The sequence below is a fragment of the Aspergillus ambiguus genome (genome assembly GCF_047715705.1).
Source record: "Aspergillus ambiguus strain CBS 117.58 unplaced genomic scaffold BDV59scaffold_42, whole genome shotgun sequence".
Classification (NCBI taxonomy): Eukaryota; Fungi; Ascomycota; class Eurotiomycetes; order Eurotiales; family Aspergillaceae; genus Aspergillus; species Aspergillus ambiguus.
The window spans coordinates 129,480-144,914 of record NW_027395555.1 but is presented as its reverse complement, the minus strand read 5'-3'; the positions used below and the strand labels follow the sequence as shown (position 1 = coordinate 144,914).

The 15,435-nt window shown below is 55.6% G+C and overlaps 9 protein-coding genes across 9 annotated transcripts; 4 read left to right on the top strand and 5 right to left on the bottom strand.

Moving 5' to 3' along the window:
• The first annotated feature begins 1 nt into the window (after position 1).
• On the top strand, positions 2 to 1,392 carry BDV59DRAFT_118231 (oxidoreductase, short chain dehydrogenase/reductase family). Its single transcript, XM_073686737.1, has 4 exons — positions 2 to 578; positions 663 to 1,028; positions 1,089 to 1,197; positions 1,279 to 1,392. The coding sequence occupies exons 1-4, from the start codon at positions 136 to 138 to the stop codon at positions 1,309 to 1,311; spliced, it is 951 nt and encodes a 316-aa protein (XP_073544217.1). The 5' UTR covers positions 2 to 135; the 3' UTR covers positions 1,312 to 1,392.
• A 2,492-nt stretch (positions 1,393 to 3,884) lies between these two features.
• BDV59DRAFT_118181 (Ras family protein) lies at positions 3,885 to 5,180 on the top strand. The gene is made up of 4 exons (XM_073686736.1): positions 3,885 to 4,015; positions 4,165 to 4,279; positions 4,349 to 4,624; positions 4,709 to 5,180. Exons 1-4 carry the CDS (start codon positions 4,004 to 4,006, stop codon positions 4,945 to 4,947), a joined length of 642 nt encoding a protein of 213 aa, XP_073544216.1. The 5' UTR covers positions 3,885 to 4,003; the 3' UTR covers positions 4,948 to 5,180.
• A 388-nt stretch (positions 5,181 to 5,568) lies between these two features.
• BDV59DRAFT_195708 (flavin adenine dinucleotide pyrophosphatase) lies at positions 5,569 to 6,699 on the bottom strand (the record flags this gene model as incomplete). The annotated part of the gene is made up of 3 exons (XM_073692617.1): positions 5,569 to 6,187; positions 6,259 to 6,425; positions 6,493 to 6,699. The coding sequence occupies 3 exons, from the start codon at positions 6,697 to 6,699 to the stop codon at positions 5,569 to 5,571; spliced, it is 993 nt and encodes a 330-aa protein (XP_073544215.1).
• A 108-nt stretch (positions 6,700 to 6,807) lies between these two features.
• Positions 6,808 to 7,997, top strand: BDV59DRAFT_186556 (GMF family protein). The gene is made up of 4 exons (XM_073691051.1): positions 6,808 to 6,998; positions 7,064 to 7,163; positions 7,229 to 7,359; positions 7,421 to 7,997. The coding sequence occupies exons 1-4, from the start codon at positions 6,996 to 6,998 to the stop codon at positions 7,610 to 7,612; spliced, it is 426 nt and encodes a 141-aa protein (XP_073544214.1). The 5' UTR covers positions 6,808 to 6,995; the 3' UTR covers positions 7,613 to 7,997.
• A 26-nt stretch (positions 7,998 to 8,023) lies between these two features.
• BDV59DRAFT_186555 (uncharacterized protein) lies at positions 8,024 to 8,443 on the bottom strand (the record flags this gene model as incomplete). Its single annotated transcript, XM_073691050.1, has 1 exon — positions 8,024 to 8,443. The coding sequence occupies exon 1, from the start codon at positions 8,295 to 8,297 to the stop codon at positions 8,025 to 8,027; it is 273 nt and encodes a 90-aa protein (XP_073544213.1). The 5' UTR covers positions 8,298 to 8,443.
• Positions 8,444 to 9,654: 1,211 nt separating this feature from the next.
• BDV59DRAFT_186552 (uncharacterized protein) lies at positions 9,655 to 10,603 on the bottom strand. Its single transcript, XM_073691049.1, has one exon. The coding sequence runs from the start codon at positions 10,483 to 10,485 to the stop codon at positions 10,030 to 10,032; it is 456 nt and encodes a 151-aa protein (XP_073544212.1). The 5' UTR covers positions 10,486 to 10,603; the 3' UTR covers positions 9,655 to 10,029.
• A 603-nt stretch (positions 10,604 to 11,206) lies between these two features.
• Positions 11,207 to 13,246, top strand: BDV59DRAFT_186549 (uncharacterized protein). The gene is made up of 4 exons (XM_073691048.1): positions 11,207 to 11,920; positions 11,984 to 12,553; positions 12,608 to 12,802; positions 12,857 to 13,246. The coding sequence occupies exons 1-4, from the start codon at positions 11,757 to 11,759 to the stop codon at positions 12,942 to 12,944; spliced, it is 1,017 nt and encodes a 338-aa protein (XP_073544211.1). The 5' UTR covers positions 11,207 to 11,756; the 3' UTR covers positions 12,945 to 13,246.
• BDV59DRAFT_186548 (uncharacterized protein) lies at positions 13,247 to 13,722 on the bottom strand. The gene has a single exon (XM_073691047.1). The coding sequence runs from the start codon at positions 13,700 to 13,702 to the stop codon at positions 13,283 to 13,285; it is 420 nt and encodes a 139-aa protein (XP_073544210.1). The 5' UTR covers positions 13,703 to 13,722; the 3' UTR covers positions 13,247 to 13,282.
• BDV59DRAFT_186547 (uncharacterized protein) lies at positions 13,723 to 14,666 on the bottom strand. Its single transcript, XM_073691046.1, has one exon. The coding sequence runs from the start codon at positions 14,163 to 14,165 to the stop codon at positions 13,905 to 13,907; it is 261 nt and encodes an 86-aa protein (XP_073544209.1). The 5' UTR covers positions 14,166 to 14,666; the 3' UTR covers positions 13,723 to 13,904.
• Between the last annotated feature and the right edge of the window lie 769 nt (positions 14,667 to 15,435).

The window sequence follows — 15,435 nt, the reverse complement described above, 5'->3', positions numbered from 1 at the left end:
CGCCCCGCCTCCGATGCCGAATCACGGAATCGCCCCTTCCCCGCACACCTTATCGTGCTCCGTATAAGGGCTTGTTGACCCCCTCCATTCCGTCCATTCTCTCCCCATCCAGTCAACAACAATCGAAAGAAACGTATGAAGCATTTTCCAGCATACCGGAGCTCCATTGGTTTCCTACGACGTCTCACCTCGCCGTCTCCGACCTTCGTCTCCGCGCTCTCTCGCCCAACCCCATTCCACCCCCTCGTGCAACCCTCCGCTCTGAAACGCACCATGGCGTCCGCAATGGCCAAGCGCCTCGAAGGCAAGACCGTCGTCATCACCGGCGCCTCGTCGGGCATCGGCCGCAGCACGGCGAAGGAATTCGCCCGGACGGCGCCTAAGAACCTCAAGCTCGTTGTGACGGCCCGTCGGCTAGACTCCTTGAACCAGCTCGCGCAGGAGATCAAGGAGGAGGTCGGCGACGGTGTGAAGACTCTGCCTGTGCAGCTGGACGTGAGCGACCCCGCGCAGGTCCAGAAGTTTGTGCCGTCGCTGCCGGCCGAGTTCCGCGACATTGATATCCTGGTGAACAACGCGTGAGTCTCCTCAGTGCTCTTCCCCAAGGCAAGGTGTGTCTTATCCGGTCCAATTGTGCAGAGCTGACTTGTTGATAACGGCAGTGGTCTGGTCAAGGGCGTTGCAAAGGCACCTGAGATCGACCCCGAGGATATCAACGTCATGTTCCAGACGAACGTCAACGGTCTGATCGGCATGACGCAGGCGATCCTCCCCATCTTCAAGCAGAGACCCGACGGCGGACGCGGCGATATCATCAACATCGGGAGCATTGCCGGCCGCGAGGCCTACGTCGGGGGCAGTATCTACTGTGCCAGCAAGGCCGCGGTCAAGTCGTTCACGGACGCCCTGCGGAAGGAGCTGATCGCGACGAGAATTCGCATCATCGAGATCGACCCCGGCCAGGTGGAGACGGAGTTCTCGGTGGTGCGGTTCTACGGTGACAAGTCCAAGGCTGACGCTGTCTACGCGTAAGGCCCCTTACTCCCTACTGTCGAGTCGATCTGAACAGGGCTGACGAGTAGCTGCAGGAACTGCGAGCCGCTGACCCCCGATGACATCGCCGAGGTCATTGTCTTTGCGGCGGGCCGCCGAGAGAACGTGGTCATTGCGGATACCCTGATTTTCCCCAGCCACCAGGTGAGTGCGCACGTGTTTCGTGTCCCTTTCCCGCCCGCGGGCGCGCGGGATTCACATGGACTGCCCCTGACGATTTGATAGGCTTCGCCGACGGCTCTGCACAAGAAGGCTTAGTTAGGTAAGGGTAATGTGGCAGTTAGAGTTGATATAGGCATAGAAGCGACGGTAAATGACAACATTCACAAGCACTGGGGAGAATACTGGCGTCGAAATATGCCTGCGATTGGGCTCGTAGTAGACATGGACAGGTGGCATGCACAGTCTGGTCGACGGATATGCAACAGCAAACAATGTCGGTCTATACACGTAGCAGCGTACGGCATAGGACTACAAATAACCCCCCCAGAAAAGGGGCGGAGAGAGACCGGCTCCACCAAAGCCACGGTGGCTGTCCGACTAAAAACCATGGGCTTCGTGCGCCTTGTGATAGGGTTACGTTTGGGGATAAGATCGAGGTTTCTGTCACGGCACCAAGGATGGACGGGGATCGGTCCATCGGCATCTCACCAGTCAGCGACGGCAAAATAAAGTGATTGTTACTCGATGTTGCACTGCGTCTCCTCAGATTCAGGCCCAAATCCCATCACGCACCGTCACTTGAGCAGGATCTCCCGTCACACCGGGAGATGGGATGAGAAAACACGAGAGGCATGATGTCACTTGGGGGCAGCATTCAGATGCCTATAGAATCTGACATCATTCGTTAATCGCTCGACCTGGATCATGCAGCCTGAAGATTCAGACGAAGGAAGACGATCGTCGAGAAGGAATAAAAAGGAGAGGGATCCGTCCACGGACTCCGCCGGTACGACCACGCACCAATGGCCGTCAAGCGCCCCAGGGCCGACGCTTTTCCCAAACCAGGCGATCGGCCCTCGCATTAATCCATTGATTCCTTGGATGGACCGCGTCAAAGAGGGACAGGATTCGGACAGGTATAGTTGACATTTGGCAGTCGACCGATGAGGTGGACATATAGAAAGTTACGCATGGAGCATGATGTGACACCTCCGGAGGGCGCACCCATTGACGTCCAACGTGCGTTCACCAGGACGCTGGGATCGGCGTTGTTGTTCCCTGACCGGATAGGGTTTTCTGATCCCCGTCCCGACGAGGAAGGTTCGGGGATGGGGGTTAATATCGATTAATCTCTCTGAAGCGACCAGCTGCGGTTGTTCATGGAAGATGACGTCTACCTCGAGCTAGGGTAAACGGAAAGCACAGGATCAACCCGGCGATACGCAGTACAGCAGTCCGGAAGGAGGAAGACCGGTGGATGGGACGATGCAAGACACACACGGAAGACGGACTATCGTTCTGCACGGCAGATGGAAACCTGCGGGGATGGACATGGAGGGAGGTTGGGGATGTGGTTGTTTTCTTCCATCCACCAATGCGGAGGAGACCCCTAGCCATGACGTCGAAGCCCAGGATGGCTTGTTTTTGCATGCAGAGCCTCTTATGGCTTTGATGTTCCCAGGAACTGTTTCGGGCTCCTCCGTACACGGGCTCAGACCACAGACCACCGGTATCATGGTTGCAAAGTGGAGGCGTGGGGAGCGCCCCATCTGGGCCCTCGATCACAATCTAGGCAGACTAGCCCCAAAGCGAAGAATGCTCGCGACTCGGAGCGGAGGAGCCCATGTTCAGGGCGATGTAGGACGGCCTGTCAGGTTTGAGTAGGCGGCCCTATACTCTGTACTAAGGCTGAGAAGGCTTCTGGAAGCACGCGAATCGTAACGGTCGCGGACCTCCATGAAGCTCCGTCGGTGGACGACCACCATGGGGTCTCTGGCACAACGGAACAGATCGATCCTGGTTGTTGGAACGTCTGCACCGTTCCCTATTGGGAAGCTCAGAAAGCACTCCGGAGACGCCCTCCGGGGGATGTGATTGGGAAGATTCCCCTGCATGGAAGACTGAAAAGGTTGCTTCTGTGGCGGTGATTGGTGAGAAGTAGGAAGTGTTCAGTCAGTGGTTTGCAGTATTGCGTATACCTCCGAAGACCCTTTGTCTAGGGGTAAGGGGTTGGGGTTTGGAGATAGCAACGAGCTAATAGTACGGATAGTAATAATGGGTAGATTAATGGGTTGAGACATCCTGCGTGCTGCGTACTGCGGACCCTAGTATGAACGATCCCAGCCGGGTTAAGACCACGCACTTCCACGATTGCGAACGCAACCATTGTGGAAGATTGGGAATTATTGTTTGATTTATTAGATTGATGCCGTCTCCTGATTGCGAAGGCCGTAAAGATCATAATAAAAGTAAATAATAATAATAATAATAATAATAACAACAACAACAACAACAACAACAAGTAAAAAAGAAGAAAAAAGAAAAGACGCCCGACTGTCTCCCCACTTTCTCCGACCTCCTCGTTGCTCTAAACTCTCCTGAATCATCAATTCCCCCTTCCCCTCAACATCGTCTTCCTCGCCCTCCCTCTCTTCCTCCTCTCTCTTTCTCTCATCTCGCCTCGAAATTGGATAGAGAGTCACCTTTTCAATCTTCCACATCAGGTGTTTGTCGAATTTTCCTCCCCTTCGACCACCTCACCTGCCTGAGACGTGTTCCACGAACACCCCCCTGATCCTCCCACATCTTAAGCTTGGCCTAAGTCGCTAGACCCGCCGTTGCTGTGGACTGCCTGCCCTTAGGCGTCTCTGTTTTCACGCAAAATCTCCCGCCTGCCGACGGACCTGGACCCTACCAAAAAAGAAATTCGCTGTTGGGATAGCTTCATCCCCTTCCTTCCTTCTTCCTTTCCCCTCCCACGCTTCGTTCCTCTTCAGATCCCGCCGTCATGGCTTCCAAGGTAACGTCCTAACGCTCTCCCTCTTCCTGTCCTCCACACCCCCCTTACTCGTCCTCCATTCGGCCTTTCATCCTCCCGGTCTCCCGAATTGATTTTTCCCCCCAGCATCCCAAATTCAACAATGGATCGCTCATGGTTTCCCTCTGCAGTTCCTGAGAGAATACAAACTGGTGGTTGTCGGTGGTGGTGGCGTCGGAAAGTCCTGCTTGACGATCCAATTGATCCAGAGCCATTTCGTCGACGAATATGACCCAACGATTGAAGGTGCGCGCGACCAACCACGCTAGAGCCGGACGAAGAGGCAAAAGAAGAACGGAAACCTGACCCTCGCAGATTCCTACCGCAAGCAGTGCGTCATCGACGATGAGGTCGCCCTGTTGGATGTCCTAGATACGGCCGGCCAGGAGGAGTACTCGGCAATGCGGGAACAGTACATGCGCACCGGCGAGGGCTTCCTGCTCGTCTACTCGATAACGTCGCGTCAGTCCTTCGAAGAAATCATGACCTTCCAACAACAGATTCTCCGCGTCAAGGACAAGGACTACTTCCCCATCATCGTCGTCGGGAACAAGTGTGATCTGGAAAAGGAGCGCGCCGTCACAGAGCAAGGTGCGTTACCCCCATCTCCTTCCCCCCCCCCCCCCTTTTTTCCCCCTTTGCTGAAATGGAACGACTACTGACCGTCCCCTGCAGAGGGTGAGGCCCTCGCCCGGCAGTTCGGCTGCAAGTTCATCGAAACCTCCGCCAAATCTCGCATCAACGTCGAAAACGCCTTCTACGACCTCGTCCGCGAGATCCGCCGCTACAACAAGGAAATGTCCTCCTACCCCTCCGGCTCTGGTGCGTTCGGCTCCCGTGCCCCCGAGGGCAAGATGGATGTCAGCGAGCCCGGCGACAACGCGGGATGCTGCGGCAAATGTATTGTTATGTAATTGCAGCCGGCGAGATATACCACGCGCCAGACGTCAGCCGAAAAGATTGGAAAACAGAAAAGGAAAAAAAGGCAGAAAAAAAAAACAACCCATATTTATATCCGACCTGAAGACAGCCGCCCGGCGGGCCTCCCTGACGCCGCGGAGAGCACATCGATGCGTTTTGGATTGTGACTTTTATACCAACCCCCCCATACGAGACTCGCTACTACATGATGTCTGCCTGTTCTTATCCCCACACTGTCATCGTCGTCATGACTGTTCGATTCCCCCTTTGTTCCTCTGTTTTGTTTGGTTTCTTGAAAGATTGTTCTTGATGACCTTGGTTCTGAGGCGGAACGAGGACCGAGCCTGTCAATAGATCTGTCCGGTTATATAGGTACATGCTATTGCCACGGTTCACTTGTGACTGTTTGTTTTGGTCTAGATGGGCTCGATGGAGACTGGCCCGCCATATCGTATGACATGGCCTCGCTCGCAGGTACCGTACCGTACCTACTGACGCAGGCGACGGCAGAGACAGTTCATATCACCGCATTGTACATATCCAGGTATGTATCTAACATGCAATATACACAAGCGCACGAGAAAACTCAAGAACGAGGGGGGGAAAAAATACATCTACTCCCCGTCGGAGGGAGGGTCCAGCTCGTCCTCCTGGGCGACCCGCTTCCCCTGGACATTCTGCTCGACCTCGGCGACCAGCGAATCCAGCACGTCCTGGTCGGTCCCGACCAACGTCACGGTGTTGCGTTTCTTTCCCCAGCGCGGGTAGCTGCCGACCTTGATGCCGCGCGGGTTCGCGCGGGAGGCCAGGTCGGTGAGGTACGGGGCGACGGCGGACTCGGGCAGCGGGGTGCTGAACAGGTAGCGGTGGATGCCCTTGCCGTCGGGGTTGGTCAGGCGGGGCAGCAGGGCGGGCTTGAGGCTTTCGAGGAGGCGCTCGAACAGGCGCGGCACGCCGGGGAGGATGTGCACGTTGCCATTGACGACGGCGATGGGCACCCACATGTCGTCGGCGACGAAGATGGCCTGTTGGTCGGCGGGAAGGCGCTCGTCGTGCGGCAGCTCGACCATGCGCAGCTTTGCCGTCAGCCCCGGCGACGGCGTGTCCCAGTCGAACTTGGGCTGCATGGGGTGGGGCTTGGAGAGTTTCTTCATGCGCTCGAAGGCTGGTTGGTGCAGTTGGAGTTTCAGACCGAAGGCTTTGGCGATCGATTCGTAGGTGATGTCGTCGTGGCTGGGGGGGTCGGTGTGTTAGTTTGGTTTTTTGTCCAGGGTTAGTTATATGGGCTGGGTTGGGGTACGGACGTTGGCCCAATGCCGCCGCTGGTCACGACGAAATCGTAGTTGTCGCTCATGCGGCGGACCGCTTCGATGATCTCGCTCTCATCGTCGGCGATGACCTCCACGCGCTTGAGCTGGATGCCGAGGGAGAAGCAGTATTTGGCGAAGAAGGCGGAATTGGTGTCGATTGTCTGGGGAAGGGGTTGGAACGGTCAGTCAGTCGTCAGGCGCAAGGGAGCGCTGGCTGCTTCGACGTACCTTGCCCCCGAGCACCTCGTCACCGATGATTAGACACGCCGCCGTGTGTATCGTCTTCCGACTGTTTTCCACCGCGGATGATGTCATCCTGGGGGGTGCGGCTTGAGATAGGGGAGACCGGGGAGGGGCGAGGGAAGACGCAGCGGCGAGGGGGGTGATTGAAGGACGGGTGAGGTGACGGGTGAGCTGGGAGAGGCGAGAGAACATGGGGAGAATGGGAGAGGGAGGAGGTGAGAGAGGAGGAAGAGAGGGAGAGAGAGAGAGAGGGAGAGGGAGAGGGAGAGGCAGTGCGGGTGGAAGCAGGAAGTGCAGGTGCGTGACTTGATCGATGGTGGGGAATCCGCATTTCTTCTCCTCACTCGTTTCGAATTTCTCCCCCCACGCGACACTGCAGATGCGGACTCTGTCTCTCCAGGCCGGTTCTGTTTGATTCGCATTGGATTGTCTCTCCTGTCGGTTTCTTTCCTTTCGCCTGTGTCCGTCCCCCACGCACATACATCATCATGGTGAGTCGGCCCCGCGCCCCTTGGTCACCGCATTGCGTGCCTGACGAGCTCCCCCTCGCTCCCAGTCCGAGTCGCGGTTATATACCTTCTCTCCGGAGACGAAGGAGAAGCTCCGCAAGTTCCGTTTGGGGACGTCCAGAGCGAAAGATCCCCAGGCTATCATCTGTAGGAACCCCTCCCCTCGTTCGTCCTGTCTTCCCCGCGATGGATGTTGACGTGGTCTCTGTCAGACATTATCGATAAGGAGACCCAGGAAATCCGACCCGAGGATGGCGAGGTATACTCGAAGATGGAGGATCTCGCCGACGAGCTCCCCGAGTCGTCTCCTCGGTTTATATTGCTCAGTTACCCATTGACCCTGGTACGATCCGGCCCCAGAGCTATGCCTCCTTGCGACTTCTCCGCTGACCCATGTCGACCAGGCTTCCGGCCGTCTCACCGTCCCTTACGTCCTTCTGTACTACCTCCCCGAAAACTGCAACCCGTCCATGCGCATGCAGTACGCCGGCGCCGTGGAGTTGATGCGCAACAATGCCGAAGTACAGCGCGTGCTGGAGGTGCACGAGGAAGACGACATCATCTCCATTGAGAAGCGGCTGCAGGGTGAAGATTAATGGACTCATGGGTGTGCTTTGGTTACATTGTTATGACTGGTGATGATATATGGACTGACGTTCGATGTGGACTAGATTCGGTCTCATACATTCGCGTGTTGGTTCAGTGCTTGATCTAATGCTATGACTATGGTCTACAAGGGCATCCATTGACAATGTGTTCGATGAAGTCTTCGTAGGCTACCTTCGATTGACGCATCTTAGCAGATCTCTCATATCAGGAGGATTTATTATACTGCTCCTGGATAGGATCAGCTGATCAGTCGACATCTCAGCCATATGAACACATGCTTGCCCAACTTAGGTTATGAAATGAAAGCAAGCGATATAGCGCACCAAGGAATTATTTGTAGACAGCTACAAATATGCACAGCTTCATTCTCCGGGTACATCTCGTATGAACGTGTAGTAGCTAGATGTTTAGTACCGGTGTATGATCAACTTGAAGCGTACTTACGGTGGAAGCAAGGGCTGTCTGCAGCGGGAGCTTAAGCATCATCAGAGCTTGACGTTTCCTCCGGTCCAGCTCCAAAACGAGTTCCCTTGATATGTCTCCCAGAGGAACCAGATGAGCCTGTGTTAGGCCGGTCAAAGATCTGGACATTCCGTCTACGACATCGTTTTGCTCGTTTCGTTCTCCCGGATGGGAATTATAAAAAAACACAATGGACCACCTATGTATCATTTTGAAGATGTTTTTTTACCGCTTATAGGACCTCTGAAGGTTGTTCCCTTTGATTTTCGAAGTTGCTCTTAATCCCCTTGTCATCATCGTGCTGAGTGTTCTGCATTGTCAGATACATAGTGTGAATAGTTAGGCTCAGTTCATGCCAAACTTAAATCTACTTTATGTTTCCTTTTTCTACATTATATTCAGTGTTTGATTGGCGGTCTTCGAAACTGTCACATAGACTACGGTTGGCATCTAGGTATTGTGAACAATAGTAGTTAGATACACCAGAAATATCTACGGTACAGGGTGAGAGAATCCATCGATATATAATGCCAGACATTGTAAGAGTAAACGTTTAATAAACTGTTATGATGTGGCTGACAAGAGAGATAATGGTGAATATATATAATGGCCGGGTCACTACTGAAAACTACACCGTCCTCACAGGACAAAATCCAAACTAGCGACTACATTGTAGATAGGTAAAGATTCAATAATAACATACGGTCCCTTCGTAGCACAATCCTGTCGAATTTTAGGTATACTTCTACTATCATCAAAGCCTGCCCCCAACGGCGATAAATGAAGGCTCCAGCCGAGATAGCACGAACGCGATCAACACGATCAACCCACCTGATTAGTGCGTTTTACCATGTTGACCCCTGTCCGCTGGTGATAGTCCATGGATCGGACGAAGCCCACGAAGGAAGGCGACTAGAGCCATGCCAATCGGAGGATGATTACTAGCGCCATACGGAGGCCCCATAGTGGAGCAGCGTCGCCATATGGCGGGACTCGTTCAGGGAGGGACGTGTTCGCGCCTGGCGACTGCTGCATGGGTACAGGCTGGGATGTCCAGTCCCGGCGAGTCGGGGGGATGAATGTGATTGGGTCCACTTGGGATCCCGGAGATCGGACAGTTCAAATCCCTAGTGTCCACGATACCGCAGACGATAGGCGCAGGCTGACGACACGGCTCCAGTCACCTACAGGCCGGACCCAATAACCCGGCCACTCGTCCGGGCATTGACCACCGCGTCTGCGCCTGGTATTGGGAACTCCACCGGTGGAGATGACGGACGGAACGCATCGAGGATAGGTCCGCAGGATGAGATTTCCGTTTTCACTAGTCGAAACGGATGTATATCTGCGTACCTACGCAGCAGCCTTCTGGCCTTCTTACGGAGTGCATCTTGTATTCTGAAACGCTGACGCGATATCGCGATCTCTCTGCCGGAACGGTATGCCCGGCGCTTCCTCCGGGAGGGTGACGGACACCTGAAACCGCAGTCAGGCCACGGACCGCCAACGGGTGGGGATAGCACCGCGATTTAACCCGGTAGGTAGATTTCCTCCGATGTTCTGGCGTCAAGCTGCATGGGGCGGGAGAACAACCATGCAATCTGTATGTATGTATGCTCTTTGGCTGGCTGGCGGGCGACACAGACACCGGGGCTTGCAGGAGCCCGTTACACTTGCGTTCTGTGGTGGTCGGTGGTTTCCATCGTGGCGTGCCGCATGCACGGACGAAAGTGGCAACTTGCGCAGTGACCCTGGTCGTGTCGGCGCGAATTTGCCATGACTACCTATTGTAATCGTCGCCGACGTACTGTATTGCATACAAAATAATACATCGGGATAGGTACATACCACTGGAGGTGGACCAAGCGGAGTAGAAAAAAGAAAACGAGAAAGGATTCTACGGAGGACGATGGAGGGATACGAACTCGGGAGGATCTGATGCCTAGCTACGCATACATTCCAATGACGATGGATTCTGCACTACGGTCACGGCGGATCTGACGGAAGATCTGTCAGCGAGAGCGAGGAGTTCGCGGCTATGGGGAGATTGCTTTTTCGAGGGCTGGCCCCTGGAAAAACCCCCTGGTCGCGAGGGTGCATTAGCGACTGCAGACGAGTTCATGATTTTTCGTCTAGGGGAAGCGAAAGCGGGGGAGAGCACGCGGTCGATGATGGATGTCGGATCACTCTGGATGTTGTCGGAAGGAGTTCTGGCAGGTTGACGGTTAGATAGGAACAACTGGATTGTGTAGCGGATGGATCCATCCATGCACGGCTCGTGGAGGAGAGACTGGCGGACGCAATAGGGGCCGATCGCGCATCGATCTCCTGGCCGAAGGAGAAAGAGTCTGGCGTGAAGGGAATGAAGATGGCCGGATGGGCCGGTCGATCGAATCATTGCCTGATGCCATGTGGCAGGGTGGACGGCGAGAGTTTGCTGGCGGCAAGACGGGGCGAGTCAGTTCTCCTCCTGAATGGCGGTGGTCTAGGGGCGTAAGATCGGCTGCAGTCATCAGAGGCATCATGGTCAGGGAGATGAGCATGGAGGAGACGTTGTCCTCTGCCTCTATATCTACCTGGTAGACTCGTACCCCCCTACTTCCCTACCTACCCCGATAAGGATTGAGTGCTGCGTCCCTAGGTCGCTATGTACCTAGGCACCATCAGATGAAGAATACCGTTCATACGCCCGTCTCGGGGTTTGAACCAGGTCAAGCCCGTCGCCTCGGGACGTTCAGCATCAACTTGGGCTTAGGGGGGTGGGGAGGGCCCACTGGGGATGCCAATCACAGGAACCGGCCATTCCTGCTGAAGTTACGGGGGGTTTAGTCGAGGTACCTAAACTATAGTGCTCCGTAGTGGGAGGACTAAGTCACTGGCCGGTTGGTCTCCTTCCACAAGGAGTATGAGCCTTGAAGCAACTGGAGGAGAAGTCGTAGAGGAGAATGGGATCGCACTGTGTAGGGGGGATGGAATGATGGGAATCGAAGAAGAAACTATGCACCGTCCGGACGAATCCATAATAGAATTGAATAAATATGGAAAAGAAAATGTGATAAAATAAACAAGAATAATATATGATCCAAAATAAAATCCAAAAAAGAAAAATAAAATGAAGAACCCCCTCCCGGTTCCCCAAAGTCTCTCTCCGCTATTTATCGTTCGGCTTCTGCTGCCCTTCGCTTCCCCTTCCATTTCTCCCGAGTTGGTTGCCCTTCTCTTCTTTCTCTCCTTCACCTTCACCTTCACCTTCACTTCTCCCTCTCTCCCCCCCTCCATCTCCAACTCTCAACTCCCTCTCGCTCGATGCGTGAGTGACCCCTGGCCAATCAATCTGCTGCAGATCCTGCACCCGGAGTCTTCTCACCGTCTCCCTGGGTCTCTCTCCCATCCCGCTGGTTCCGTGTGACGAACTCGACTCGCCCGCCGTATTTAACTCGTTTATCCTCCGGCTTCTCCTCCCTCCGTGTGTCCCCCGTCCGACGGTGTAATTCCCTCGTCGCCAGCAACTTGTGAAAAGAGGATGAACTGAGGATCGACATCGGGCCTGGATTTGAAGTACGACACGAATTTCCCAATCGACAGTCACATAACTCTCCTGGTCGATGCCTTAACCTTCTCACCCGACCACGCCCACAATCGTCCGTCCCCCTGCGAACTTTCGAAGCCATGTCGAGCCAACAGGATCCCTCCCAGCCGGGTGACGACAATGGCCTGTCCAAGTACATCAAACGCATGCGCACCGTCTTGAAGAGAACCTCCACCTCCAAGTCGGCTTCCTCCTCGACCGCGCAGGAAACGCCTACCGAGTCCGCTTCCAAACCGACCACGACGTACGTGCCCGAATTTCCCTTGCCGACCGCCCTGCGCCCTCGACCGTACTAACGTGCATGCAGTCCCAAACCCGCCCCGACCGCCTCGGCGCCCGTGAAGAAACCCGTCCGCAAGCTGCCCCCCGAGCCGACCGTTTTGACCCATTGGAGCGCCATCCAGGAGGAACGCGCCCGCGCCTTGTTCGCCAAGTATGGAATGACGCTCGAGCCGGGCGAGTGGAAGTCGTCCCCCGACATGACCGTCAAGCGCGTCACCAAGCCCATCCGGATGCGTGTGCGCCGCACCTGCCACCGCTGCCAGACCACCTTCGGCCCCGATAGAGTCTGCGTCAACTGCCAGCACGTCCGTTGCAAGAAGTGCCCCCGTCACCCCCCCGCCAAGTCCCAGACCCAGACCGAGACCGCCCTTCACGCACTGCTGGCCCAGGGCAAGACCGCCCCCGCCGTTCCGCCCAAGGTGCGCGAGCCGGCCTTGACCATTCCCTCGCGCACCGGCGGCCAGGACCTCTTCCGCAAGCCCGTTCGCCAGCGAATCCGCCGCACCTGTCACCGCTGCCATACGACCTTTGCTGCGGGTGCGACCGAGTGCGCCAGTTGTCACCATATCCGGTGCAAGATCTGTCCTCGAGACCCGTACGTCCCACCTGAACTCGGCGACATTCCCACCACCGCGCTAACCCGTTCCAGACCCAAGTTACACAAGTATCCCGACGGTTATCCGGGGGACGTTGACCCCCCCGCGGAGCTCCCTGCACGGACCTTCAAGAAACCCCGTCAGCGGGTGCGCTACACTTGTCACCAATGCTCGACCCTGTACAAGGCCGGGGTGAAGACGTGTGCGACTTGCGGCCAGGAGCGAGGACCTGAGACTATACGAGACCCGTACGTGATCTGCCCCCCCGTGTGTATCTCTATCGGTGACTGACGGAAGACCAGACCCAAAAAGCGTAAACCGGAAGCAGATCCGGAGGTTGTGAAACGGGTGGAAGAGCGATTGGCCGGTCTCACACTGAGTGCCGGATAGTTGCCCCTTGGGAATGTTGTTTTTGTTCTTGGCCACCATGCTTCTACCCTATCCCTGCCGTTGCTATTGCATTCATTGGCGTGTTTGATTCCCCTCTCTTGACAGCAAGATTGCATCCACACTCCCTAGCGTTGTCTATCAGATAGCAAGGACCCGGTCCCCCGACCGGACCTTGGACGGAACCCTCGTTTATCCAATCCTACGTTTTGCCCTTCTGGGACCGGCTGACAGCCAGTCGGCGGAGGCGGCGCTATTCCCATACCTATAAATTGTCCCTCCCTCAAGCCTGCAGTGTAACCCCCCCGAGGATGACAGCGACCTGGATATGACGAGGAGAACTACGGAGTAATCTTCCGGATGCGACGATCGACAATACATAGACTACTCGATGGACAGCGGATCTCTGCCGTCATCCACTTCCCGTTTTGGTGCTGGGGCCCGAATCCTGAGACAGCTGGACGGAAATAGTAGACGGTCTGGAACGGGTAGGGGACGTGGTCTCCATCCCTTTGGCCACGATAGCGTGCGTAAGACCTCCATGACGTGAGACATCCCTCCGCGTAGGTTTCCGCCGGCCGAAACGGACGGACAGGCAAAATTAGGTAGTGGATGGCCGTTATCCGTCGTCGGGGATCCGTACATGCTTTAGTCCCCTGGCGGTTCCATGGAATGCGGTGGGGACCATGTTTGATTACGAAGCAGAATGTTATCAGACAATAGGGACAACCCGCAAATGCCGACCAAACCCCGCGGTCCATGTCTCCCGTTGGATGTCTGCATATTAATCCCCGTCGAGTTCCAGACGGACGGGTCGCTCGTCTCGCCGAGAGCAGACGGGGTTTGCTCTGTCTGCTTCGAGATCCGGGCTCTGGATAGGGTTTTGACAGGTCCTGCAGGGTCCTCCAGCTGAAGCCCGGCGATGCTTGGAACGTTGTGCACCATCGGCGAGCCAAGGTCAATTCATTGGATCGCGGCGTAGCTCCCGTACTCCATCTCCGCCATGTTGACTTCGAGATGGGTCTGAAGGCTGATCGACCAGTCGAGCAAGCCGATCTGATGCATAAATCCCGCGCACAGCCGGATAGGGATAAGCTTTCGCAACGGTCGTGGGCGAGAAATGCAGCGAGCGCCTTGCTTCATCGGACGGTCTCCTCCAGCCTCGGACGCTAATCCAACTAACTCACTAATGGATATTAAACCCCGCCGTCGTCGCACACGCATCCGTCGACCTTCCCTGCGTTAGTCTCCTTCTCGTTTGGGCAAGCCCCGATGGAGGGGAGTCCTACTGGATGTGGCGTAGTCGATCACGATCACGGCAGCTCTGGCTGCTGTCATATCCCTCGGCATTGAAGTTGCATACACAGTCAGTGTGTTGGGACGGAGGAGCGAGCGAACGGCGCGCGGGCCTTCCGCTGTCATGTCCTCATAAGCTTTAACGGTGTCCAGGGGTGGTGGCTGGAGAAGCGGCAGGCGGGCGCTGCGGTACTCCGTTCTGTCGGAGGAGTACAACCGTTCCGGATGACATCCCCTGCTGATTCATGCAGCTTCAATCCTGCGGTCAAATGACTCGCGAGCGTCGTACGGGGATCGCTGCAGGGAGCGACTTGACCTGACTGCTCTGCGAATGATGTGCGGGAGACTATCTGTGATCATCGACGTATTATTGAGGGCCGAGCAGGATGGGGCGAAACGGAGAAATTGTGGCGAAAATGTAATATCCGGCTGCATAAGCATGAACTCGATGTTCTTACTGATCCCCTGGTCATTATCTCAATCCCTGTCTCGACCACGTAGGAAGATATCACGGTCTGATATCATCGTATGCCCTTCTAGTTTCTGTACAGAGTACTTCGTAGCGATATTTGGTGACATTCCCATGTCCAAAACAAAGCCGCATGCTCCACATTCCTCTCACCCCTGGATAGGGATGGGGGGGATATTGAATCCCGCCTCGGTCCGTTGGAGTGGCTTCAAATCCCGCCGCCGCAGACTTGGTCCGCGCTCTCCCTCCCTCGCCACGAGTGGAAATAACATCAGGACCTGCCCCATCGGCTATCGTTGCGGATGGGGTTAGCCCCGATAGTCACTTTCTGGGAGAGGTCGCCCACGCGCTGCGGGTTGTCATTGGGGGATGTCGTTTCCGTTGGTTCCGCTGTCTGGCTCTGTCTTCTTTCTGGTCTCCCGGACGGTCCGGTCCGCGACCCGCTCGGAGATTCCATGGATGGTTGCTTAATGGGTTGCTGACGGTACCGTGGATGGCTGGCTCTCGTGGTAGTTACGCATGGATTGGAAGTTGGTTGTGATCAAGAATGACATAGCCTGTTGCTTTTGCATAGGTCCCCGATAGCTATGCGTACACAAGTCTGCATCCAAAACACCACCAACATCATACCATCTCCAAGACGAGGCAAGAGTCCCGACTTCTGAATCCTACACCACCCTTATCACGCATTCTTAGCCCGCTTTCCCGCCAACAAAGTCCCAGACCGCA